This window comes from Cardiocondyla obscurior, linkage group LG20, assembly GCF_019399895.1.
Source record: "Cardiocondyla obscurior isolate alpha-2009 linkage group LG20, Cobs3.1, whole genome shotgun sequence".
In the NCBI taxonomy this organism is placed as follows: Eukaryota; Metazoa; Arthropoda; class Insecta; order Hymenoptera; family Formicidae; genus Cardiocondyla; species Cardiocondyla obscurior.
Window position 1 is genome coordinate 4785826 of NC_091883.1, and position 23970 is coordinate 4809795.

The 23970-nt window shown below is 45.8% G+C and overlaps 1 protein-coding gene across 9 annotated transcripts in view; it reads left to right on the forward strand.

Moving 5' to 3' along the window:
• LOC139110424 (collagen alpha chain CG42342) overlaps window positions 1-23970 on the forward strand; it is a 126546-nt gene that overhangs the window by 85202 nt on the left and 17374 nt on the right. For 8 of the 9 annotated variants that reach the window (XM_070670224.1, XM_070670223.1, XM_070670218.1 and 5 more), the window contains 6 exons: window positions 2844-2915; window positions 5585-5638; window positions 10111-10290; window positions 12003-12108; window positions 21961-22049; window positions 23865-23954. In XM_070670224.1, the coding sequence (XP_070526325.1) occupies window positions 2844-2915; window positions 5585-5638; window positions 10111-10290; window positions 12003-12108; window positions 21961-22049; window positions 23865-23954 (591 nt within the window). Of the gene's footprint in view, window positions 1-2843; window positions 2916-4720; window positions 4809-5584; window positions 5639-10110; window positions 10291-12002; window positions 12109-15470; window positions 15560-20289; window positions 20417-21960; window positions 22050-23864; window positions 23955-23970 lie in introns of all 9 variants that reach the window. The other variant, XM_070670227.1, reaches the window with a different exon arrangement.

Sequence of the window (23970 nt, forward strand, 5' to 3'; positions counted from 1 at the left end):
TAACTCCGTTTTTCGTCGGCAGGCAGTTACTCGTCCGCGCCCGATCGTTATATTTTCTCCGAGATGCGATCTTTTAACTACCATTTCCGGTTCATCGTTCGAGCTTGTTCGTCGGCTGACGCGCCGTCGTCTCCTCCCGCGTTAAATGGACGCGAGACAAAAGACGCGAGATCGCGGCGCCGGGTTTCTCGCCGTCGTTATCCCGCCTTTCATCCATAAATGCATGGTCCATACATAGATAACAACGACGCGTGCCGTCAAGGAAACGGGCGCGAATATCGGGATGACGTGACATTGATTATTCCTTATTTCGCCGTCTTGTTACACGTCTAGTCGTCGCGAATGTAAAACTGGGTGCAGACACGGGACGGGAAGCTCATTGCGCTTTTGGATTTCTCACTTTCAGCGAGATCGAATCTGCATGCGGGCATTCGAGAGAGACGCGGGAGGGACGAAGGTCGTCGTCTGACGGAATACGTAAATTCGCGTGTTAGGATGTGCAAGTTCCGTAGTCTGCGTGCTCTCTTCGACGACCCGGCACACGAGATGCTTGTGCCAGACTCGTGCTGGTTACACGACGGTATCCTTGTATTATAATCCTCGGCGCATACATCCCCGCCTCTATACGTGATTCTCGGTTATGCGAGGTCCTCGTGACACGCAAAGTCTTTTCGTATGACGGACCCTTGTATGCGCGCCGGTGGCCCTTTGTGGCCACCTAGTTTGCCTCGCCGTAGAGAACAGCCTCTGTCTATTCACGTGCACACACGCGTCCCCGTCTGCAACGTTTGATGTTGCGCAGGATGCGGCGAAACTGCCGCTATTTCCCGTAATTACAAACGCGACGTGATTAATTAAGAAGCCTGACGACACGCCAGTAATGTTTTCCGCGATGTGGGCAGGTAGATAAGAAAGCGCGACTCGATCTCGGGCTGGGATTTTAATTGAATATCGTTATAATTCGAGACGGCACGCAGTACTTGTCGAACGTTGCGTGCCGAGGGGCACGAACAGATCGTGTCCGATAAAACTTTCATTAGGAATAATCAATTTCGAGGAATTCCGTACCGGAATACTCAGGTAGTGCCTGATAGATCGACGGAGAGGTACACGAGGACGTGTTGTGTGGCGGAGCACTAACGTGACTGGATCTCTCGGTGGCGGTGAGGTACAAACGACAGAGCAAACAGATAGCGACGGAATGTGTCCGAGAAGAAAAGACCGGGGACGTGCGCGATTGAAAACGAGAGAGAAGGAGAAAGAGAGAGAAAGAGCGAGCAATAAGTGCATTGCAAATATCGCGGGTTGTTTGTTCTGTCGATGGCCGGGAAGAAAGGACCCGCACGATCGGCTTCTTCCTCGCGTCCTCCTTTCTCTCCACCCGGGCCGGCGTTTTCTTTTTAAACGAGTGTAGTAAACGAGTGTGTACACAGTCGCCGGCGACCAATACCCGACGCGGATCCGCAACTAAGGGTAGGTATTCCGAGATTCGAATAACGAATCCGGCGTTTATATCGGATTTCGTGCAAATAGTCGTGGCGCGGGTTTACAGCGCGGTAGCGGTGACTCCGCAATTTGCCTCGGGATCGCGGAGTTTGCTCTCCGCTCCCTCGCCGCGAACGGGCAAGATCCGGCGCGCAAACACGTGGGTTTATCTTCTTGGAAATTTACAACCGCGCTATCTGCGCGCCGCCCCCTGAAACGAAATGTTAAATCGTCCCTTTAACCCTCGCGTAATCGGGTCCGCCCCCGTTCGCGGGCTCGCCGAGTCCGAAATTTTATGCGGCTCCGCGTCTTCTTCATCGAGATACGAGTCGCGAAAAATGCGCACGGTGATACGACATCCATTCATACGGCGCGCAGGAACGAGTCCAAATAAACCGCATTCAGTACAGCACAGTTCGACTTTTTGCAGCTCGGGCTTTTGAAATATCTCCTATCCAGTACAGCACTGTAGATTAAATCTAATCTGATACAGCGCGGCATACAGTATAAAGAAATATTTGATTTTAATACACCCACCATTATTTATTTTTTTTTTTTTCCCACCCAGTTGTGTTCTAATTTATCTACTAATTTTTTTCCACTCTTTAAGAAGAGAGGTGAATAATGATATGTAATCGATGTTGCTTTCTAATCTATTGGCATGATTATGTGGCAAGTATTTATTATATCGGTCGAGTTTGCGTTGGTATAAGTCGTCATGTTTGTAAAATTGAAGTAGTTAAGAAGTAATTGTACTGCGTGAAATTGAAATAATTAAGAAGTTTTTTTTTTTTTTTTTTTAATAGTATACGCTATTGTGAGGAATAATCGGCGACGAGATCGCAGCGCGAAATCTCGCACGCGCGTCTGATTTCAACGTAGATTTTAGGGACGCAAATTATTTGAAAGGAAATCTCATTTAATTTAATAGCGGAATCTGCAGAATCCTCATGCAGACGTTTTGACCCTCAATGCTATCAAATATCTGAAACGGAACGGAGCTCCAGAATTCTTAATTAAAACTAAAAGTGTCGTCGCAGCGATTCGACGCGTAAAGTCGATATAAAAATTATATCTCAGCGTATCGCTTTTTAACGCGTCAAAAAGGGACAGCGAAATCTTAAAATATTTCGCAAAGTTGCGCGTGAAAAAAAAAAAAAAAAAAAAAAAAAATAAAGTTTTAATTTTCTCTCCGGGAGTTTTATAGCCAGTTTACAAATTAGAGTGTAACAGAATCCGAGGGATATCTGATCGCTGCGCAGTTATGATATAATGGAGAGAACGCTCATTCCGAAAGTCCGTTCGTTTTGCTCATCGTTATTACTCGACGTAATACAAAACGTTGCTTTTGTTCGCAGGGTCGACCCGGTGACAAAGGGCAGAAAGGCGAGCTGGGCAGCCCCGGATTCGATGTCTTGTCTGCAGTGAAGGTATCTAAGCCACGCTATCTCGCGAGGAATAAAGTAATATTCGCTGCCGCACTTGTAACGCGAAAATGCGTGCCGCGCTTTCTCATTTCTTGCCTAGCCCCAGCCATCGTCGCCGTCCTTCAGAGAGCAATCTCGTAAAGCCCCGTGTGTATCGCGGGACGTGTGTTTCACCGGCGCGGCTGGCGCGCCGTGCACCGCGGAGAGAGAAAAGGACGACAAGAATACGGGATAAATTCTGAAGGGACGGCGGAAGGGCGCGGCAAGCGAAAAGGGACGGAACGATATTTTCATCGCGCGTAAAGCTGCAAATCTCATTTCGCGCGGCGAAAGTGCACTCGGCCGGGAACGTTATTAACATCTTCTCGATCGCGTCGCCGTGGGGCGTCAAAAGGTCCGGCGATTAATCGAATGAATTACCAGGGATTTCGCGATTTTGCTCCGAAGAATTTCAAAAATATCGGGGGAGAATCGAAGCGAGGGAATTAGCGTCACGCGCAGGGGAAGAGCCTCTCTTTGAAGCGAGCACGGGCGGAGGACTCTTTTATGCGAATCCTCCGGGGAAATCATATAACCGAGGCTCTTCGGATGGCCTAATTCGCCGCCACGTTTATCCGCGATAATTAAATCTCAGTCTCGCGCGCGAAAGACAGATTTGCAAAATCGTCAAAGCGACCTAAAATAACGTTTCGCGCGGCAATTCCGGTGCCGCATAAAGAACACTTTATTTAAATGCAATCCGCGCAATTTTTTTTTTTTTTTCGAGATCGCGGAATCTTTCGTTCCGCTCGAGTGCACTCGCGTGCGTCGTCGATAGCGCGCGATTTCTCACGGAACATCCAAAGAAAGAAGACGCAGCTGCCTCTCGTTGTCGTCGGATTCGAGAGTCCAGCTTCGCCTAGAAACCGAGCGGACGTCCGCCGGTTTTGTCGCGGAAACTACGGAGCGGGCACGGTACGCGCTTGTCCGTGCACATGCATATGCATACGTTCGTGTCCAGGACGAAATCACCGAAGCTTCTCTCGATCCAACGTGCAACAAACGCAACGCCCGGTGTATCGACCGGGGCGTTTGCCGCGCGACAACGAACATGATACGCAGAGTCCGCGTGCAAGAGACGATCGATCATGGAGATCGTTATAATTTCGAGATTATTAATATTAATATTTTCCTAGATGATAAATTGATTTCAGACCAATCCAATAGAGACGCGGAGAATCTTATAAATTTTCTTGTTGATGGGAGAGAATAATTTATTCTCGAGTATATTATTAAATGTTTCAAGTTCTCTGAATGAGACTGATCGAAGTGAATATTTCACGTGTTTGCTGCAAAAACGGAGAAGTGATTTTTATCGCGCGACGGGCACGTAGGGCGAACATTTGTTGATTAAGCGACGGCGAGCTGGAAATCATTGTTCGGGGAAAAAATTGCGCCCGTTATTGCGAGCGATCCGTCATTACGAAACTCATTTGGACGGCAAAAAGTCGATCGTGCCGTCGCGCGCCGTCCGTCAAAAGGCAGACGGCGGCGTAGAGCCGGCGTGATTGCCTTAGCCGGTGAACGGCAGGTGCAACGGAAAAAGAAATAAAAAAAAAGAAAAAACAGAATCGATCTCTAGCGTCGCGCCTCTTTGCCGCACGCGGACTCCGCCGTTCGTGTGAAAGCGAGTTTAACGCAAAATCTGCTTCGCACTCGCGCGGCCGTCGAGCGCCGTCGAGCGCCGTCGATCGCCAGCAGGCAGCAGTAAAACACGATGTCGCAACACGAGAGTAAATAAATAAACCTTGCCTTTTTTCTCGCCTACGGGTCAATGCACAGGGATTGGGGTTAAAGAGGTCGGTGACGACGCTCCGCGGTGGGACGCTTGGCTACGCGGAAATCGTCGCCCTCAAGGTAAACCGGCCCTCCTTCTCCTCGGAAGGCGCGACACACGCTTCTCGGTGTCGCGTTCCGGACGGACGTTCTCCAAGATCCTCTCAATCACCTCCCCGCTGTCTCTCACCCCGTCATCTCGTCATTGTCCAACGCTGTCGTAGTCGTCGTCGCTTCTTTTCTTCTTTTCACCCTCCCGCCCTGTCCACTTTCCCCCTTACCGCTCATATCCGTTCTACCACCTGTGTGTCAGTCTCTTTTTTTTGTGTCTGCGCGTTGTCGCATATATTCCGGATACGCGACAGGCCGGATCTCGTCGTTCAGTCGTTCTTTAGCTAGTCGTTGCCTCGTGCCGGTGCTTTCGGTGTAGCGTTCTCTCGTTGGTTTATGCGACACAAAGTGCGTCGTCGATGTTCGATCGCGCCTTTTTCGCCGTCTTCGATTTTAATAAGACAATTGCGTTTAAGAGAATGTATCGCGTAATACTTATCCGCTGATTGCGGAACGATCCCATCGACGACGCACTTTCTCACTTTGGTTTTTGGTTGGTAATGGTGTTAACTTTAAGTTACAGTATTTAGGTATATCTCTGGGCATGCCTTGGATTCAGAAGAGCAGTGAGATACGAGAATCCATACCTTTTCCTCTCAACCCCCGGCGATAAAAAACAAATATGTAAAGAATTTCCCCCCGATAAGTTTCCCACCCGAAAATCGTTGCCTCCCCATGTCTTCCTCTCTCTGTTTTTTGTCTTGTAGCGATTTGGTTTTTTACCCGTAGTGTTGACCTACTTTTAGGATCTTCAGGAGAAAGGGGTTAATATCTCAGCGCAGAACATCATACCACTGAAAGTAAGTGCGCCTGCTTTTCGGGACTTTCCTTGTTTCCCTCCTCTTTTTTTATCGTCGATCTTTCGACGAACGGTGCTCGAATTTCATAATTTTAGTAAAGAACGATTTTCGCGAAATAAATTTTATTTTTAACGTCTGTAAATTCACGGGCGCGAGTCATTCGCTCGGTATTGTTTCATTTTTTAATAAATGTCGCTTTGCAAATATCGTTTTCGAAACGGCTGAAACGTTTTCTAAGTTATCTCGGTACTTTAATTGAAAAAGCCGAAGAGTCTACCGCGAATTAATGAATATTTGAATATTTTTTTGCAACTTATCTTTTGTTTATTCATATTTTTTCCCGGGGACACTTAAATGCCGAGGGATCATTCTAAATTCGCCGGTGAAAGTAGAAAATGCGCCGCTGAAACGAGCTGTCGCGTAGCAAAGAAGTTGCAAAAGTTTGCCCACCCCGGATGAATCCCGGGGCGATTTAATTCCCCCTTTCTCCGAGATTGCAAACTTAGTTCTCGCCCGCTGTCGCGACAGCCGGAAGTTGTCGGGAAGGTTTATTTATCGGTCGGATAACCGATACCGGGCGGTGGCTGTCTGTCCGTCCCTTAATCGCGCGGTGGAATTTTGCCGCGGCTTCGCGCCGAGCACCGCTCGTCCGAGAGAACGAACGAGGCGCGAACACGGCGGAGGGAAGTTCCGAGTGGCTGTAACTCGGAGGATCGCGCTGGACGATCGGGTCGAATCATCTCCCGCTGTGCTCGCGCCACATCGCAACATTTTCGAGGTTCGCCAAACTCTTACGACATACCCTTTTACTTTACGGTTCGATACCTCCGTTCTTTCGTTCACTTTCCACTCTCTTTCTCTCTACTCTACTCTCTCTCTACCGGGGGTCGTGTACAAGTTACCTCGCGCCTCGTGTACCACGATCGATCGCCTCGATACGCGAAAAGAAAAAGCCGCTCGATAATTCGCGGTAGGAAGCTGCTGTCTCGCCGTATCTCGCGATATTCCATCTCTCAGGCGAATGCAAATCCTCCCGCGAAAGGCAGATACAGCCTCTCGGCTGTTTCTGCTGCTCGTCGGTGTCGAATTCGCATTTCCTGAAAGATCGAATACGCGGTCGGCGGTCAAGTGCCAGCAGCGCGATATCTTATACTCTTTTGGAGTAAGAGATGAGACCGGTATCTACGCGCACGTTTCGTCCATCTACTCCGTGCTGGCGCTTTGACTTGGCACAACGGCGGCGGCTTCCACGAGCGCCGTTTGGATTTCAAAGGGCATACCGCCCCGTACCTCGAGACGCCTCGCTTTATCAAATTCCGAAGGCGAAAGATTTTTAGAATTACAGTTTCACAACCTAGAAATTTTCCGAGCCAAAACTTACAGTCGGAAAACTCTCGGATATTCGACTACGCTGACGAAGGAATTTCCAACTTGAATTTCACGACGAAAGAAGTTCAGATCGGTAGTACTTGCGCGGTAAACACAGCCCTTCGATTAAATTTCACATATGATATCTGATAGCATGAATAAAATCGAATTTTTAAACAAATATCGGTCATGATAAAACGCTCGAGCATTTTACCGAAAATAATAAAATATTCAGAGTTGTTCGCGGTGCCGTTTTGTCGAATAAATCTTTCTAATCGTTTCAGTTTTACGTGTTTGACGTATAAGCGAGATGTCAATACTAAAAGAATAAAAAGAGAGGGGAAAAAAAAAGGAAGATCATCCAAAATTCACGAAAACGCCTCTGCGAGAGAGGAATTTTACGCGAGAGGCGCGGATTACGTGGTCGCGTAGCCGCGAAAAAATCCCAACGGGTATGCGCGCGAGGGAAAAAAAAAAGAAGGAAAAGGGAAAAAAAGACGCAAACGTCCGCGCTATACGCTGGTGCACATAAGGCGCGAATAAAAAATGCACGACCCCGTCGCATTCGTCCCGCATGCCGATGCGAAAATCGCGTGCGCGCCTTGCGGGGCGCGCGCGTGCATTGCATGATACTATTTTGTAACATCTGCAGTCTATCCTGTTCTCTCTATGGCGTAGTGCGTGTGCGTACCATTTGCGCATCGAATGTGCGAACGCGCGCGTGTGTGTGTGTGTGTCTGTCAACCCGCTGGATGAATGCGCGGGCGATTTATAGCGCGTAGGTGGTGCTCATAGACTTGCCTGTGATCGCAAACGCATGATCGCACGATGATGGTGTATTGATGTAACTGTCGGGAGTGAATGAGTAACTACTGATCATTCGGCGGGCGCTGATCGATCGAAACTCGGGCATTCAACGCGCTCGGAAGATGATTATTAGCTCGGATCGCGCTCGTTAAGCGAAAGCGAGGAGGGAAACGTCAGAGGTTCGCAGCGAAAGTCGATTTGAAATAACGGGGATTATTTTAGAGATGTCACTTAAAAGAAAACGCACGCGTTTGACCAATTTCAATGGGATTAAATATTCGAGCGGTATCGAAGCCTTTATCGCCGGATAAAAACTAAAAAAATATTCTACATCGAAATTAATCCTTTCTCTTTTTTTAATTTTTTTTTTCAACTATGAAACATGTCGCCCTTGCGCAAAACGCCCTCGACGACCGCGTATATCTCCAAAAACACGTCTCGGCGGGCCATTCCGGGTGAGTTTTCATCCGCGGGGCACCTGCGCCCTCGGGATGTGTATGTGTGTGTGCGTGCGTGCGTGCACAATGACGTCTAGCGCCGTGCATGTCGTAGACTTCTCTAAACGTTGCGTCGCATCGTACATTTCTGTGGGCATGTGTACGCGGTGTTCCGCTGCACGCACCGAACGGGCGATTCATCGTTATTTGTCTCGGCCATCGTGCGGCTAAAGGTAGCTGCATGCATTGCGCACGATATGTTGGGTCGAGTCGCGACGCGTTATCGCACACCTATCGTCTTTTCCCGCGTTTGTCTCTCGCGAGCATACGTAATCACACGTTTCTCCGCGCGTTTGCTACGGGGGTGGTTGCCACGGGGTTGAAGCCGCGCGGCGGAGAGATGTCTCTCTCCGATCGTGACAGAAATTAATTGCGCACTCGTATACGCGCGGGCTGTCTCATCGCCGCTGGAAAATGCTGTTTCAATAGCCGGGACCTTCGACGAACCGCGGCATTCATCGTTCCCCGAATGCGTTTGACGAAGGGTCTAATTAATATTTGACCCGAGAGCACGCGCGGTGGTCCGCATGTGACACGTTGCTGGCGGGCGATATTTTTCGTCCCGCCGTCATGTAACGCCCCTCGCGAGTATTAATTATTAAAAATATAATTCTAGCTCTCCCTTCCCCCCTCCCTCTGCGTCATATAATTTCAGTGGAATTTTATTCCAAGCAAAATTTAAAAATTACAATTTTATTATCGGGATATTTAATTTTTAAAAAATTCGAAAAAAATTCTGCCGGCAAGCCGTCAAATTTCCTCGGTAAGAAATTCCAATAATGACGCGTAAAAACAAGAATTAATTAAACGTTCTCTCGCGAAGATCCTATTACTTAAAACTAATTAAAAATATAATCAAAACTTATCTCTCTCACCTTCGGCTCTTTCTGTTCCGCTAAATTACTTTACTCGAGGAATAAGTGCCAATAACTGCGGAAGAAAAGATAAAACTTGTTCGCTTAAAGATATTTCAAAATTGCCTTCGAACTTATCGTGCAGCCGCGATTTTAGCCGCGGATCCGTCCGACGGGCGTCCTCTTTTAACGGCTCCCGGCACGTCCCGGAAAGTTTTCTACATTACATCGAAAACGATCCGCGTGAAAGTATCCGTGCGAGAAAGAAACTGGCCCTAAAGGCCATCACGAAGGTGTTTCTCCGCGGGATCCGGTTACACCTCGAGCATCTTCGGGCATCCTCTTACGAGCGAGATAATGAAAAATTTTCCCGCACTAAACGAAAACTCCTCGCTCGTCTTATCGCGCCGTCGAAGCTGCCCCGCGCAGTAATACGATAATGCCGCGTGGTAAAAAGTCTATTCCGGTAACTCGCCGTTGTTACTCGCCGCATCGTGAAACCATAAATCCGCGCGAGAAGCAACCCCGCCACCCCACCGCGCGCAGATCTTTCTCGTTTCCATGCACTTTTCTTCCGCGAGTTCTCCCTTTTTCCTACGCTCACCCGCCAGTCCACATACTCTCCCTGTCTGCCTTTCTCTCTTTCTCTCTGTGGGCTCTTGACTAACTTCATGTACCTCTCTTTATCTCTTTGGCTCTGTCTGTCTTTCGTTCTTTCGCTTCCCTATCTTTTTACTGTTCCACCTTCCTCACACGCTCACCCGAGAGATCGTACGTAACGTGTACGACTCACCTTCTTTCTCGACCCCCTTTTCTTCTCTCTTCCCCTTGTCGATCCCCCGTCAGTCCGTGGCACAAACCGACGAGTACCGAGAGACACTCTTGTGTCGAGGGCTCTCGCCGGAGAGAAAAGCCGTAACGACGTAACGCTCTTGGGACGTAACAGGGAGAGCCGGGTGAACCGGGGCCGCCGGGACCACCCGGTCCGCCAGGAGCTGAGGGTCTTCCCGGACATGAAGGCAGACAGGGCATTCCGGGCGAGGTCGGCGCACCAGGGGAGAAAGGCCCGGCCGGACCAATCGGGCCCATCGGCCTGACCGGCCCGTCAGGACTTGCAGGTCCCAAGGTGAGCCGAAAATATTAATGCACGCGGTATCTCTAGTTACATCCCCTTTTTTTTAACAATGCGGTGTCAAGTATCGCCAGTTTCCTTAGATTTAAAGAATAAAGATCTTTTCTCGGCCATCGATCCCCCTTTCCGACTCGACAAGAATCTCCCGTCGCGAAAGAGATAAAAAAAAAAATTTTATTTTATAGTAATATTATAATAAATTTTTTTTTTAATAGAATATACCGAAAAGGTGAGAAAGTAAGCAATTTATTTAAAGTTTTTTTTTTTTTTTATAGTGCTACTCTATTTAATATATTATTGGGGACAACGAAATATTCCACGTTATTTTTTTTTTTTTTTTTTTTTTTTAGAATTTCCTCAAAATTATTAATTCTTATTTTTACATTTTTTCTGCATAGTAAATTTTAAATATGTCAAAAATGTTGTTACCGAAATAATTAAGCCGAATTAAAATTATGCCGGGAAAATAGGAAAGATAATGCGGAAACTAAAATTATATCTCAAATAACGACAATAATTCTCATTAATATTAATTGAAAACGCGCGTTAAAAGAATTTATAATTATTCGGGGATTAAAGAGATGGAGGGCAAAAAAGCGTGGCGTAGTAGAAGTAGGATTTTCATGTAAACACGCGTATGTTTGCACGACAATGTAAATGTATCATATCGTTACATAAATTATCCCTATTACCGGCTGGCCGATAGCCGGATATCGGCAGGACGAAATTTGGACTTAACTTTATTTACCCGCTAGAAATTATGAAGCGCGATTTCGCCCATAATCGCGGACTTGTGCGTTTTCGAAATATCAAACGTCCGATATCGCGCGCAAAATTCCACGGGGAGTGATTTAATATTACGGATATATCACCACAGGTAACCGCGTTACGCCGTGGAATTATGTAATGATTACGGGCCGCGCGCTTTCAAGTACGTGGTTTGAAACAAATCCGGCTAATCTCATAGGATTTTGAAATCTCTCTGGAAATTTCAACGGCGTTCTCTCAATTTCACTTAATCACGTCGGATCTTTCAATCCAATTGGTGCGAAGGCGACGAACATGCGCTGTTTAAAGTGTGTTATATATTTAGCGAACGTGAACATTCCAAACAAATCAATCGCTAGAAAAATATCACTCTAACAATACATATTACCGGTTCGCATCGTTCGTTCTATGTTCGTTCGCTAAGAGTACACGCATCTTTTATCTTACAAATTTTTTTTTTTTTAAGCGAGCGAGTTTGATTGCAGCTAACAACCGTGAAAAAAAAAGAAGCGCGACGTTGCGTTGATATTACGCACTTAATATTGCGTCATTCAAGAGGTTACGTAACCGATAATTATTAATGGAGTACAACAGAGCGATTACAGAACAATGGAGTATTAATTACGTCCGGCGCATTGTTAATTTAATCCAACTATAATTAATTACATTCGAAAGCACGGCGCACGCGTTCCTGCATATTAATTACCGACGCTTGATACCGGCTTCGATAAAGGATCATCAAACGCTATCCATTTAGGAAAGTGTTCTTTTAATTAACCTGCCACACGCACCGGTGGGCAGAATTGTCGCGGCAAAAAGAAACGGCATAATTCTATTTTCAGGAAATAATTATTGTAACGAAGCGAGGAGTAAGAGGGTGTCTGTGTGAATACGTAACGAGTATCAGAAAGCGTCATCGAAAGTTTATCTTTCAACAGGGTGACAAGGGCGATAAAGGAGATCGGGGCTTCACGACGACCTTGAAGGGCGAACAATTTCCGAGCGGAGTATTCGAAGGCCCACCTGGTCCACCAGGACCACCTGGTAAGCATACAAACGAGATAATCTGCATACGAAATAAATGATTAAACATTACACGTCAATTGCATCCCCACGAGGAATGCGAGAGCGGTAACTCTCTACGAGCCTTCTATGTAAATTATTTATTTCGTCGGCATTTCATTTGAATTTGATATTGCAGCTTCTCCTAATTGTATCAGAAAGTGATACACACGACTAAGTGTTTATACTATTTTTTTTTCTGTTTTTTTTTTTTCATTACTCATTTTAATTGCGTTTACTTTTCATTTTCTCGACAGTACTTTGCATTTCCAGTTTATACGTTTTACCGATTCGTCGCGTTCTATTCAGTTTTATTTAATTTATTTAATTTATTTAATTTGTTAACTTCGACATGCTGTAATCTTCCACTCTGCAATCCCGCCGCGAATACCTTCGATGGGGCAGCGCGCGATTAAGAGATCATTAGTATTGTGATTCACGAGTGGATCGAGTTGGTCGTGCGCAATCATTCGGAATCGGAACACGGATGCCGCCACTCATCCGTGAATCGATTATCTCTGCGCGCCGGCGTAACCTCGGGCGAAGAAAACCCGGAAATGTTTGACGAGGAAATCTTGACTTGGATGATCGTGCAGGTTCCTCGAGAGGATCGAGAGGCGATCGCACGGTTATATGGTGGGCGTATACACGTGCTACGTCTCGCCGTGTAGTAATATATGCGGCCGTGAGCAAATCTTTCTTTGCCATTCGCGCGAGCCTCCTTTTTTTTCTACGCCACTCGTCCCGCGCGGACATTCACCCTTCGGGAGTTGAGTGTCCTCGAGGAACATCGCCAAAAAACTACGCTACGCGTTTGCACCACGCGAAACTCACGCGCTTAAATTGTTACAAAAATAATTTCGAAAATCGACGGGGGTATCTCTGTGATAAAATTAAAACAGAATTAAATACGTTGTTTAAACGCGTTCAAGTGCCGTCGCGTTCGATATTACGCTAAAGGCAGATTACGTAGTCACGCGTTAGGTCAACGGGCTGTGTATCTGTGTAATGTGAAGCGGATTGAAAAATTGCACAAGTAAACTGTAGTTTTCCGTCATAAAGTTGAATTACTCCGTGATCTAAATCTCGTCAAACAGATTTTGCGGCGCTAACGTCACGACGTGGAGTTTCCGTAAAAAAAAAAAAAAAAGGAAAAAGAAAAGATTCACTTCTAAGTGTGGCCGAGAAATCTGTCCCCTCCGGGAAATGTCACGACAATTCCGAGTTATCCGGCGTCGTAAAAAATTCAGCCCTGCTTAAAGTTACAAGACTAGAGCTACCACGCGCAACGCCTTTCGTGAATAGTGTAGAGGGTAATAAATGCGCGGTCCCAGGGCACGGTGTTGATCGCGCGGGGACCCAAAGAGTATCTCGTCGCGGCTAGGAAGAATGCGTTTGCCGGCTTAAAAAAAATCTCCGGCTCCGCTTTGCGCCAATATCTCACGACCCGGTCGTTCGTCAATGTTCGCGCGCCATACTGCGCGGCGACGGCGAGAAAATGATTTACGATCGCGGACGTATTCAGAATCCGATCTCGTTACTCGTAAACGGCCGTTTACAGCGCGACGTGTTGACCGTGATACACCGGATATCGGGAGAAGCGTCGCGAGTATCAGTTACCCCAGAGCGACATGATTGATCCGCGAGAGTTTCGTAATTATAATTGAGTGAGAATCGCGGAAAAACACGAAAACAATTTTAAGCACGCTCGTTTAAACCTTTGCAACATTCAGCTTTAATCAGATTATCGAAACGATCGCCGGAAATTATACGTTTCGCTCGGTTGCCGTGATACACATGACCGTGTCACGAAGATCAATTCGTTCGATCCGAATGGTATCGGTGCCGTCATTTCTAATAAAAGATGGTTAGATAAGGTCTCGAGATAAAGTCAGTTATATCCTAACAAAAAATATAACGAAGCTGAAGACTTGGAATGGGATTCGGTGGAAGGATCGGATTAAATCTCCTTTCTATTTTTCTTTTTTTTAGATTCCGCGAGTTTTAGACGGAGGGTATTACGCGGATTTGCTATCTCGTGCGAAAAAATAATTTACCGTTGATAAGATAGCTTCGGCGATATGATCGCGTCGAGGACAACGTCGCGAAATGCGCGGCTAGCGAGCTACGAGTCCGATGTATTCGACGGTACGAAATTACGCGAACGCTAATCCGTCTTTATACCGTTGTGCGACGACAGCAGGAGCGCTAGGAACGAGTAACAACGTTTCCGGGCATTATACATGCGCGCCTGACAGAATTAATTTAGCCACATACAAATCCGTCTCGCAATTTCATGGCACGAACTGCAACAAGCGCGGAGTCGCGGAAACTCCCGGGGTATTGTACAAAGCTACTGTCGATATTGTACAAAGTCGTATTTTAGAATCAACGACGTGCGCCACACGGTGTATTTACTCTGCACGGCGCGATTCGCTCGCGCGATCCTCGAATTCGTTTTGCGCACGTGGGAATTTTTGCAGATGCAAAACGCGTGACTTTGGTATATAGACACAGAACGAGAAAGAAAAGGCAGCTCGTGCTTTGAAATATCGCGCGTTAACGGACCATATGGGTTTACGAATATTATTCGCTGAAGGGAAGATAAACGAATTAAAAATTTATTTTTTTTTTTTTTCGACAAAATTTTGGCACAGAGTAAATAGAAGTGAATAGAAAAGTAAATCAAGTAAATAGAGGAATGCAAATTTCGTACGAATAAAATATTTATTAATTACTAATTTATTGATACGGAAATTGTGATTAACGTCACTCCATTACTGGCGAGCAAATGAAAGAAAACCTCATTATACGGACGCAGAAGTTCCTTTTGTCGCGTTACGGAATAATTGATCGCTCTTGTTGTGGCATATTACGCTGCTGGTCGTCATTTCAATATGAGAACCGTGGACGCGACAAATCAAAATTTTCTCGATAGAAAAACAGCTGGAAAAGATGCCGCGGTTAAATACGTCGTTACAGATGGAAATGTTAGTCGCACGCGTGACAGGCCGTAATTCTCCGCCGCTTAAGTTATGATTGATAATATGCCGCGGTCGAGCTTACGTCGCAACATTTATCGCCGGTCGAGTCGCCTCGTCGTGAAATTCTTATGTAATTTGCCTCGTTCTGAAATCGCCGCGAGCTACATTCTTTCGGACCATTCGCTTCCGTAAAAGTCGATCACGCGACCCGTCGAACGCCGCTCGGCGTTCGATCAGACGCAGGGGAGTCTTCGAAAAGCGCCGTGGACTCCCGGAAATCCCGCGCGGCTCGTTCGCGTGCGTGCGGACGAGCCAGCGTGGTGTGCGAGCACCATGTCTCATCTTATGCACGGCACGCAGGGTCCCCGGGCGAGAAGGGAGAACTGGGCCCGACAGGACCGCCCGGCCTACCCGGCGACAAGGGTGCTCGGGGAAAGCAAGGGAAGAGGGTAAGCTTCAGCAAGGTCCTCCGACCGCCGCCGATCATCGACCAAATCAACCCCCCCCAATACGATCGTCCACCTATCCTTTCTCCAACAGACCATTCGACCGATCCCGTTATCCGTTGATTGAATCCGAACGTAGCAGGAACCAGAAAGAAATTAAAAAAAAAAAAAAAAAAAAAAAAAAGAAAGAAAGAAAGAAAAGAAAAGGAAAGAAAAAGAATGGTCCATCCAATCTGTTCCTCAATATCCCGCGCCCTCTTGAACCCCCCTTTGCGTCCCGCGTCCCCGCATGATGTGTGCATGCTTTTGCATGGTAGCAAAGTACATCGGACACTCACGTTCCTCGGACGCTGATAACCGCATGCTTCTCGACTTGAATGTCACCATTTAGATCCCTGCGCGTAGCATGACGCAACCGTGGCTTTCTTCCGCGTGGGATACGGCGTTCTTTTTTTTTTACATTGCGTTACAACACGCCAGACCGTGTCTATATATAGGTACACGTGGACAGAGTGTTTATAGCGTCAACGATATTTCCGTCGCGCGAACTCGGACATGCCTGATTTAATATTTTCGATTACGACACGCTCCTAATCTCGCGTTGCAATCGGAACAGCGGATTCCGCATTGCATTTACATCTCGATATTGTTCACGAAAACATTATCGAAAACAAGCTCGCGAAATTAATAAAAGAACTGATCAAGCTGTTTTTGCTTGGAGACAATTCGATGAATCGTGACATTAAATTTCTCTATAAACTTAAGTTTGAAATTGCGCTCGATTTTGCTCAAGATTTCAATCACCGTCTTTCTATTTTTACCGATTAAATAATTCTCCGCGGGAAACAAACGCCGTAATTTTTCTTTTCGTGCAAAAAAACGTTCGACCTCTCTTTCTTTCCTTTTTTTTTTCTCCGCTCTTTGTTATCGCCTCCTTGGCCTCTCGCGTCCTACTTTCGCCGACGTCTCGCGCCTTTCTCGCGGAATATTAGATTTTGTGATTCCTTTCCGAGGTCTCTCCCTAAAATGGAGCGGCAAATCGTCGCGAAGCGCTTCGAACCGCAAGCACGGCACGGCACTCCTCACGCAGTCACGCGAGCATGAGCACGTACGTCACTCCGTCACATTTGCATCGTCGAATAAACTGCAGCCGAACAGCATCGTCACTCGGTTACGGTTACGGGCCGAGGGAAGCTCCTCGCCGATTTGTAATCCTCTTCGAGAGGGTGTTTGCATCCACGACGGAATGCCGGCGCGAAGAAACGGCGACGAAAGAACGCGAGATGAATTTCAATTACTTTGTTCTAGTTTTGAACGCCGAGAAATTCCACCGCGGTGTGAATTAACGGGAACGACGATGCTTCGATGCGAGCGAACGGAATCGAGGAGTAACGTCGAGTCTGACAAGTTCATACATTTTTTAAAATTGTCCGCGGAATATTTCATACGTTATTCATTGTTCGACAATATTGCTGCAGTCGCATCATTCGATTTACAAACTCCGCGTATATAATCTCTCGTCACACGTGATATTTTTTTCGCGCTTTTTTTGGGATCTTTCCTCGGCCGCCCGTGTCCATTCTCGGAATTGCATACGTACGTCGAGCGATTGTCGGGACTTGTCTGTCCCATAAAAAAGCAAATAAAAAAAAGTAAAAAGAGAAAAAATAGAATAGCCGACAGGAAAGGAAAAGAAAGCAGATAGGAAAAAAAAAATGAAACGTTGGTGGCAGCAAATAACACGTACCCATATTGTATCATCCGAGGCTTCCCCTCGGATTCCCCGTTTTTTCACACCCTAACTTTTTCTTTCTCTCTCTCTCTCTCTCTCTCTCTCTCTCTCTCTCTCTCTCTCTCTCTTCTTTCTGATTATTTTTTAATTAATTCCTCGCGCGAACGTCGAGGCGTCGATCGTCTCAACGCGTTCGTGCGCATCACAGCGACATTCGCGAACTACAGACTGTGAGCTGGCAAAAGCAAGCGAGCGAGTGAACAAGGGGTGGCGGGCTTAAAGCGTTCTTCCTTCCGGCCGAATTACACGCCTACGCGCCTAACACCTGTAAACTAGTGCGCCTAAGAGCTTGGCGTGCTGCTCTATTCGGGTTCATAGTAAGTATACTCGTAGATCTGCCGAGTGATTGTAACTCTCGACGGCTGCTGCAAACGTGGACCACACGCTGCGTCTCCGGACATTTTTGCTCGCCGCGGATCTCGCGACCGGCCAACGTCACAAGTTGAAAACGCGCGACGATTACCTAATCACGTAAAGATCGAGTAAAATTTCCTTGATACGCGTACTCGCTCGTTAACTACGTTGACGCCGTTAACCCTATTGATCCGCGAATATAACATGTAACTTCCTGAGCGCTCGTGGTCGCATCGAAAATTAATGAAACACTTGGACATGATTGCGCTGACCGTAGGTGACCACGGTGGCATTTAACGGGCTTCAAATTGTCTATCGAACGTGATTTCGCAATGTAATGTTATCGATGAAATTATTTACTCTGGTTTGGCAAGGAAAATTAATTTCGCCAAGTTCCTCATTTGGCATTTTAACGAACTTTTTATCAGTCAGCGTGAAATATTAATAGAAACTAATAAATTAATAAATTAATGAAAAGAAGAAAATGAATATATCTATGACTTTTTCATTTTCTAACAGAAAAGTAAATGTACAAAATCGCGGTAAATTATACTTTTTATTTAATTCTCTCTTAATTAACATTTTGACTTTTAAGACGCGTTTTTACAATTGCTATTGTTCTCGCAAATTTTTCCCGCGACGTTACAGCATCGTGATATAATTTCGAAATAATTTCGCGAATAAGAGGAACGCGTACATCGAGAAATGAGAAACACGATTAAACGCGCGAAATATAATGCAATTCTTGTAACTTGGCTTCTATAGACGGTTTCGAACGTTGAGAGTTACGCTTCGGAGCAACTTTGGCAGTTTTGCTGCAGTTTCGCGGTCGACCCACGACGGTAAACTCGCGGATGCACGCGTCCGCCCGCGATACTTAACTCCGGTCCACCGAACCGTAAAATTCGCCATTCGACCACAAAGCAAGCTCGCTCGCAACTTCGTCCGTCCGCTCGATTTGCCTCTTTAACGAGACGCAAATGCTTGGTCCCGGATGCGCTGCGTGCGTCCCGATTGCAAAGCTACGTCAAAGTATACGTCTACCTATACTTAACGCATACAAGGTGCGCCAATCTTATTCAAAAATATCTCGGAGCTGGATTCTCCGCCTAAATATGGAGTTGATTTTTTTTTTTTTAATCCTTTTTGCAAACGACTGTTAAAGTTGGCTTTTATCAGATTTTTAATTTAGACGTGACGTAACGAAATTTAATTTAATATTGATATTGCAATTAAAAATTTCCAACATAGAAGCAAATATTTTCGACTGTTTCGCGAAGGAAAAATCAACCCTGAGAGGATTCCCGAGATATTTTTTGCTTGGACAACCGTATAGATGTCCGTCGCGTTCGCTACTGCCCTTCGAGATGACGGGGGCGAGATCGAGCGCTTTTGACAGCGTACGCGCGCGTGTATGTGTGTCTGTGTGCGTATAATTAGTGAGTAGCGATCCTCGGCGCGTAGTGTACGTAGCTTGTGTAACTAATTTGTGTTTATGTAGCGAGTAACACCACCTCACTACTTCTCCTCCGTGTATCGGTTCGATTCACTAATCACTAATAACCACTACTACCCCCGGCTTGTTGTTGTGTTGAGGTTCTCGCAACCCTATCAACCGGCGATCGCAAGCGCCTGCAGGCTGTCGCGTAAGTATTCAAGACCCCTTCAAAGTATGTAGCTTATACTGTCGCGACCACGATATCGCTCTCTCTTTCTTTCTCACTCTCCTCATTTTATCCGCGACATTAATAATTTTACCTGTTTTTAATTTAATAATTTTTTTCGGCCCTGCCTTTCGTTTTGCCCTCTCTTTCTCTCTCGCATAGTTTTTTTCCCGGCAAACCACATTTGGAAATTATAATTATTAACTTTTAGAAAGTTCTGTTGTTTCCGTCATATTAATATTTCGAGGTGTAAATTACCACGTTCGGTTTTAACAGCGCGTATAAATTAAAACTTTTTACCGCCGTGTAAATGCACGGAATTGCCAATACATAGTAATTCAGAATTTATGGGACGCCTTTTTGCGTTTTGCGAATAAGAAAGGAGCCTATTAAGTACAGTAGGACCGGCTCCACAGGTTGTAATTACCACGAGGGCAGACTGTAAATTATAGATGTTATCGTGTAGCGCGAGAGAGAAAGAGAAATACTAGTAGTCCTCAATTTTCTACTAAATTTGAACCCTGACTAACAAACCCTCCGTAGTTCGCATGAGTATTAGTGGTCGTTGTCTACGTCACGATGTATTACACATTGATATTTGTCTAATTGTAGTTGCAAGTGTGTTTTATTGTGTAGTGCAAAAGTAGCTGGACGATCTTAATATTTTAATTTTTTTTTTCTTTCGAAAAATTTGTAGATATCACGAGTAAAGTAATTGTGAATATTTAATTGGACGCGAGATGCTAAGATGATCCGAATAATTGACGTAGATGTCGAGATACCATCCTCTCCTCCCCTCCCTCTTTGAACGAAGACAAAATAACGCTTCGTTATAGAAGCAATTATGACCAAATTAAAAAAAAAAGAAATTGACAGCGCACATGGAGGACCTGGTTGGATCTGACCTTACAGTATCATTGTAGGGTTTCAAGGGTGAGAGCGGTTTGGCATTGGCGAAGGGTGCCCCCGGCCTGCCGGGTCCGAAGGGTGATCCCGGTGAACGGGGTTACCGGGGCGAAAAGGGCGCCATGGGAGATGCGGGTTCACCAGGTAGATTACCACGAAAGCCATTCTACCGCGGCGCGGCGAGGAAAAGTTGGCGGTAAAAGACCGGGGGATAAGCGCCGAAAAAACGACCGTGTTCGTTCTCTTACTCCTCGTGAGATACCTTACCACGAAGGAGGTCCGCGGTTTTTCTCGTAACTTCCAACCGTACCTCTTTGCCCCTTACAAAATCCCAAAATTATGGGGATCGCGTAATCTTTTTCCGGGTTTCCATTTAATAGCAATAGCTACGTATTCTCTCGCAACGCGATACACGATCGACGCCGATAATACTGCCGAACAGTCAGCGTTATCGCTAAGTTTTTTTATTTTTTTTTTCTTTTCTCAGCCTCAGTTGATTTTTGCAACATCGATTCGTTAGCGCGACGAGAAACGTTAAGTATCGTGGTGTATTGGAATTTTTTTTTTTTTTCTTTTTTTTCTAGAAAAATTAACGGTTCGATATTCGTCACGCGGTTCGTTTAATTTCAGTGGATCGTCAATGGTATCGCACTTTTTTCCGAATATTTTTGCATTAAGTGCACGAAAGAATAATATTATATCTCACTTTTTCGGAATGAGTTTGTACGCGGGGTGCGCGCGATGTTAAAAAATCCTATTTTGATTATGCAAACATAAAGAGAATAATGCGGGTCCACTGAACGCGGGCGCGAGATCAGTTCGGGTTTCTTGTTTAACTTTCCGGAGATATGTAATAGCAAAACGATTCGAAAAGTTCCCTCCCGAAACTTGAAAACGACCCCCCGCGCGCCAGTTCCCGGGGGAAAGAATTCGAAGGCTGTGCCCTCAATTCTGTCCTCCAGATATAGCGCGCCGGCTTCGTCTTCCGCAAAAAATTTTAATCGAAAGTTAATAACGCCGTTCGCTCGGTGGGAAATTAAATATTAATCCGCTTCGTATCGAGGTGGATATTTAATTAAACGTTTGTTTTCTAAAAGGGCCATCGGGTAATCGATATTTATTATTGCAATTCGCGTCACGACTATTACCGCGGATTTAACGACGAACGTTGAGGAGTGACAGTCTTCTGATAAATGCTTTGTTATACCATCAATCAAGGTACCGGTAGAAAATATAAAATTCATCACTTATCGACAATATTTTATCGGTTTACCGCTTTAAAATTTGCAAACGTATCTAACTAGCCTGTTTTGTTATCGATATACTTGTTAAAATATTTATTTTTATATTAAAAATTTATTGCAAAAATCCGCGAGCGTTTAAAGATCCCCCCGATATTTAGATCGACCATAAACCCAGTCTCTGCTGGGTATCTCTCGGGTAAGCCGCTCCGCCGAGACACGATAAACACGTCGGAAGTATTCCCGATGCGGGGCGGCATCGCTCGCGGCAAAATGAGAAGTCGAAGGCGGAAAAACGACGGAAGGAAGGCGAAGTGGGCAGCGGGGGATTTCTTGCCACGTGCGCGTTTACGAAATTGCTGGGCGTCATCGATCGCGCTCTCGCGCGCGAATTAATCTAACTTTGGTGAGCACAAGCGGGCTCATGGCCGGCAAATTCGCTTTCAGGGCCCAAGGGAGAGTCGGGACTGCAGGGCATGCCAGGGCTCAACGGAACCGACGGCGATCCCGGCATCCAAGGACCCCCCGGATTACCGGTAAGTGGAACGCAAATGAGAAATGGTTCCCAGAAATTTCCTCGTCTCACGCCCCTTACGATATAATATTCAAGATACGTCGCGGGGTCGCTGTGTTTTACACAGATAGTGGGAAAATTTAATATCTCTTTCGGACTTTTGCATAATGTTCGACATATTTTACGCCATCGCGATTGTTGAAACAAAATAAAAAAAAAAAACTCGAAAGTGTAACCCTTACGCTTCGCGTGCGCTATTTTTCAAACGGTTCCAATTCGTGGGCGTCATTATAATTGATCTACGATCGACGACGTGTTATCGGTTCAAGAGACTCGACAACTAACTACGAAAAAAAAGTCATTCGACTTACCAATCTGCATGAGCATCAGCGGAGTTGATGAGTTCTGCCGGTGGCTGTAACATAAAAAGAAATATATTATTGTAGACATGTAAATTGGTTCATAATATTAATTAAAAAAAAAAAAAAAAAAGGTAAAAGTTTTTCCTTAATATTTTATTTTAAAAAATGTATATTCACCTAAGAGTTGCTCCGCCGATGCAGGATGCCCGTCCCGGGCCTGCTCCTCCTCTCAGATGGGACGTGTAGAGTCATCCTTCCGCGCACATGTAACTCGCGAACACTCCGACCGTGATTTTAATCGCGAAAATTTACTATGATCACTTTCGCGCGTCCCACGTTTGGCACTCGCGTTTAGAAAAAATTCGTATATGAAAAAATGCCGACCGACTACTTAACGAACTCCCGGAACGGCCGACGAACCGACTGCGGTTCGTATAATTGTTAATCGGCGGTGACGAGACTTGTAGACACGACGGTGGGTGCAGCTGCGTCGATCTGTAACAAAAAAGAAATTAAATTAAATTATAGAGATGCTATTTAATTTTACAAGAAGAATGCACGTGCTTCTAAACGGTATATCAATTAAATAACTAAAGATAAAATTTTCCATTACGATAAGCTATTAGATTTGTATTTCGCAAAAGTGATTCTTACCTCTGGAGTTGCTCCGTGGATGCCCGATGGCCTCCTCCTCCTCTCAAAATATCAGGCAGCCTCCCGTCTGAGTGACCAGCTTCCTCTTATTGTTAGACCGTTTCAACTTCGTCCTCGCTGGTTCCCTCCCGGTTATCTGCAAACAGAAAGCCCGGATAATTAATTAAAGCTCCGCGAGCTACGCAGCACATGTGAAATAAAGAGATCATTTCGGAGAGACGAACGCGTAAGGATACAACTTGTTTTACGGAAAGGAGATATACTCACACGTGCTCTCCTCACACAGAGAATAGGGAGAAGAAGAAGATAGTTATCGTACCGGGCGGCTTTCGCTGTACGCAATACGCAAACGAATATTACTTCCGGCGCGGAGACATGTGCTCGCTAGGCAGTGCGTGTTACGTGTGTGCTTGCGCGACCGCTGGAGAAGGACAGAGCGAGAGTGGGAGTGGTGGGGGAAAATACCTAGCGCGCGGCACGTACGCTCGCGCTCGCTCTCACCCCCGCCTCTCCCCCCGCGCCTATCTATTCGTTACACTCGTCTCCTGTCTTAAAAAAGCCAGCCGCGTTGTGCCCGACAAGTGGCCCGATTAAAAAGGCCTTTATACGTGCAATTTTAAGCCGAATCCGATTTAGTAATATTATATTAACACAATTGCGATCAATTGAATTGTATTGTATAATATTTCAAGTATCATGTATCAAGTATCATGTATTGAATTTAGTTAATATCCGTGGATTTATACAACACGAGGAAAATTCTTTAGGAAATTAAGTAAAAAATGTATCTAACAGTTTGTCATCGCTGTTCGTATTTTTAGGGAGTATCTGGACCTAAAGGCGAAAAGGGTGACTACGGCGATATTGGTCCTCCCGGCCTTATGGGACCTCCTGGTTTACCCGGCCCACCGGTACGTAAATGGTTCT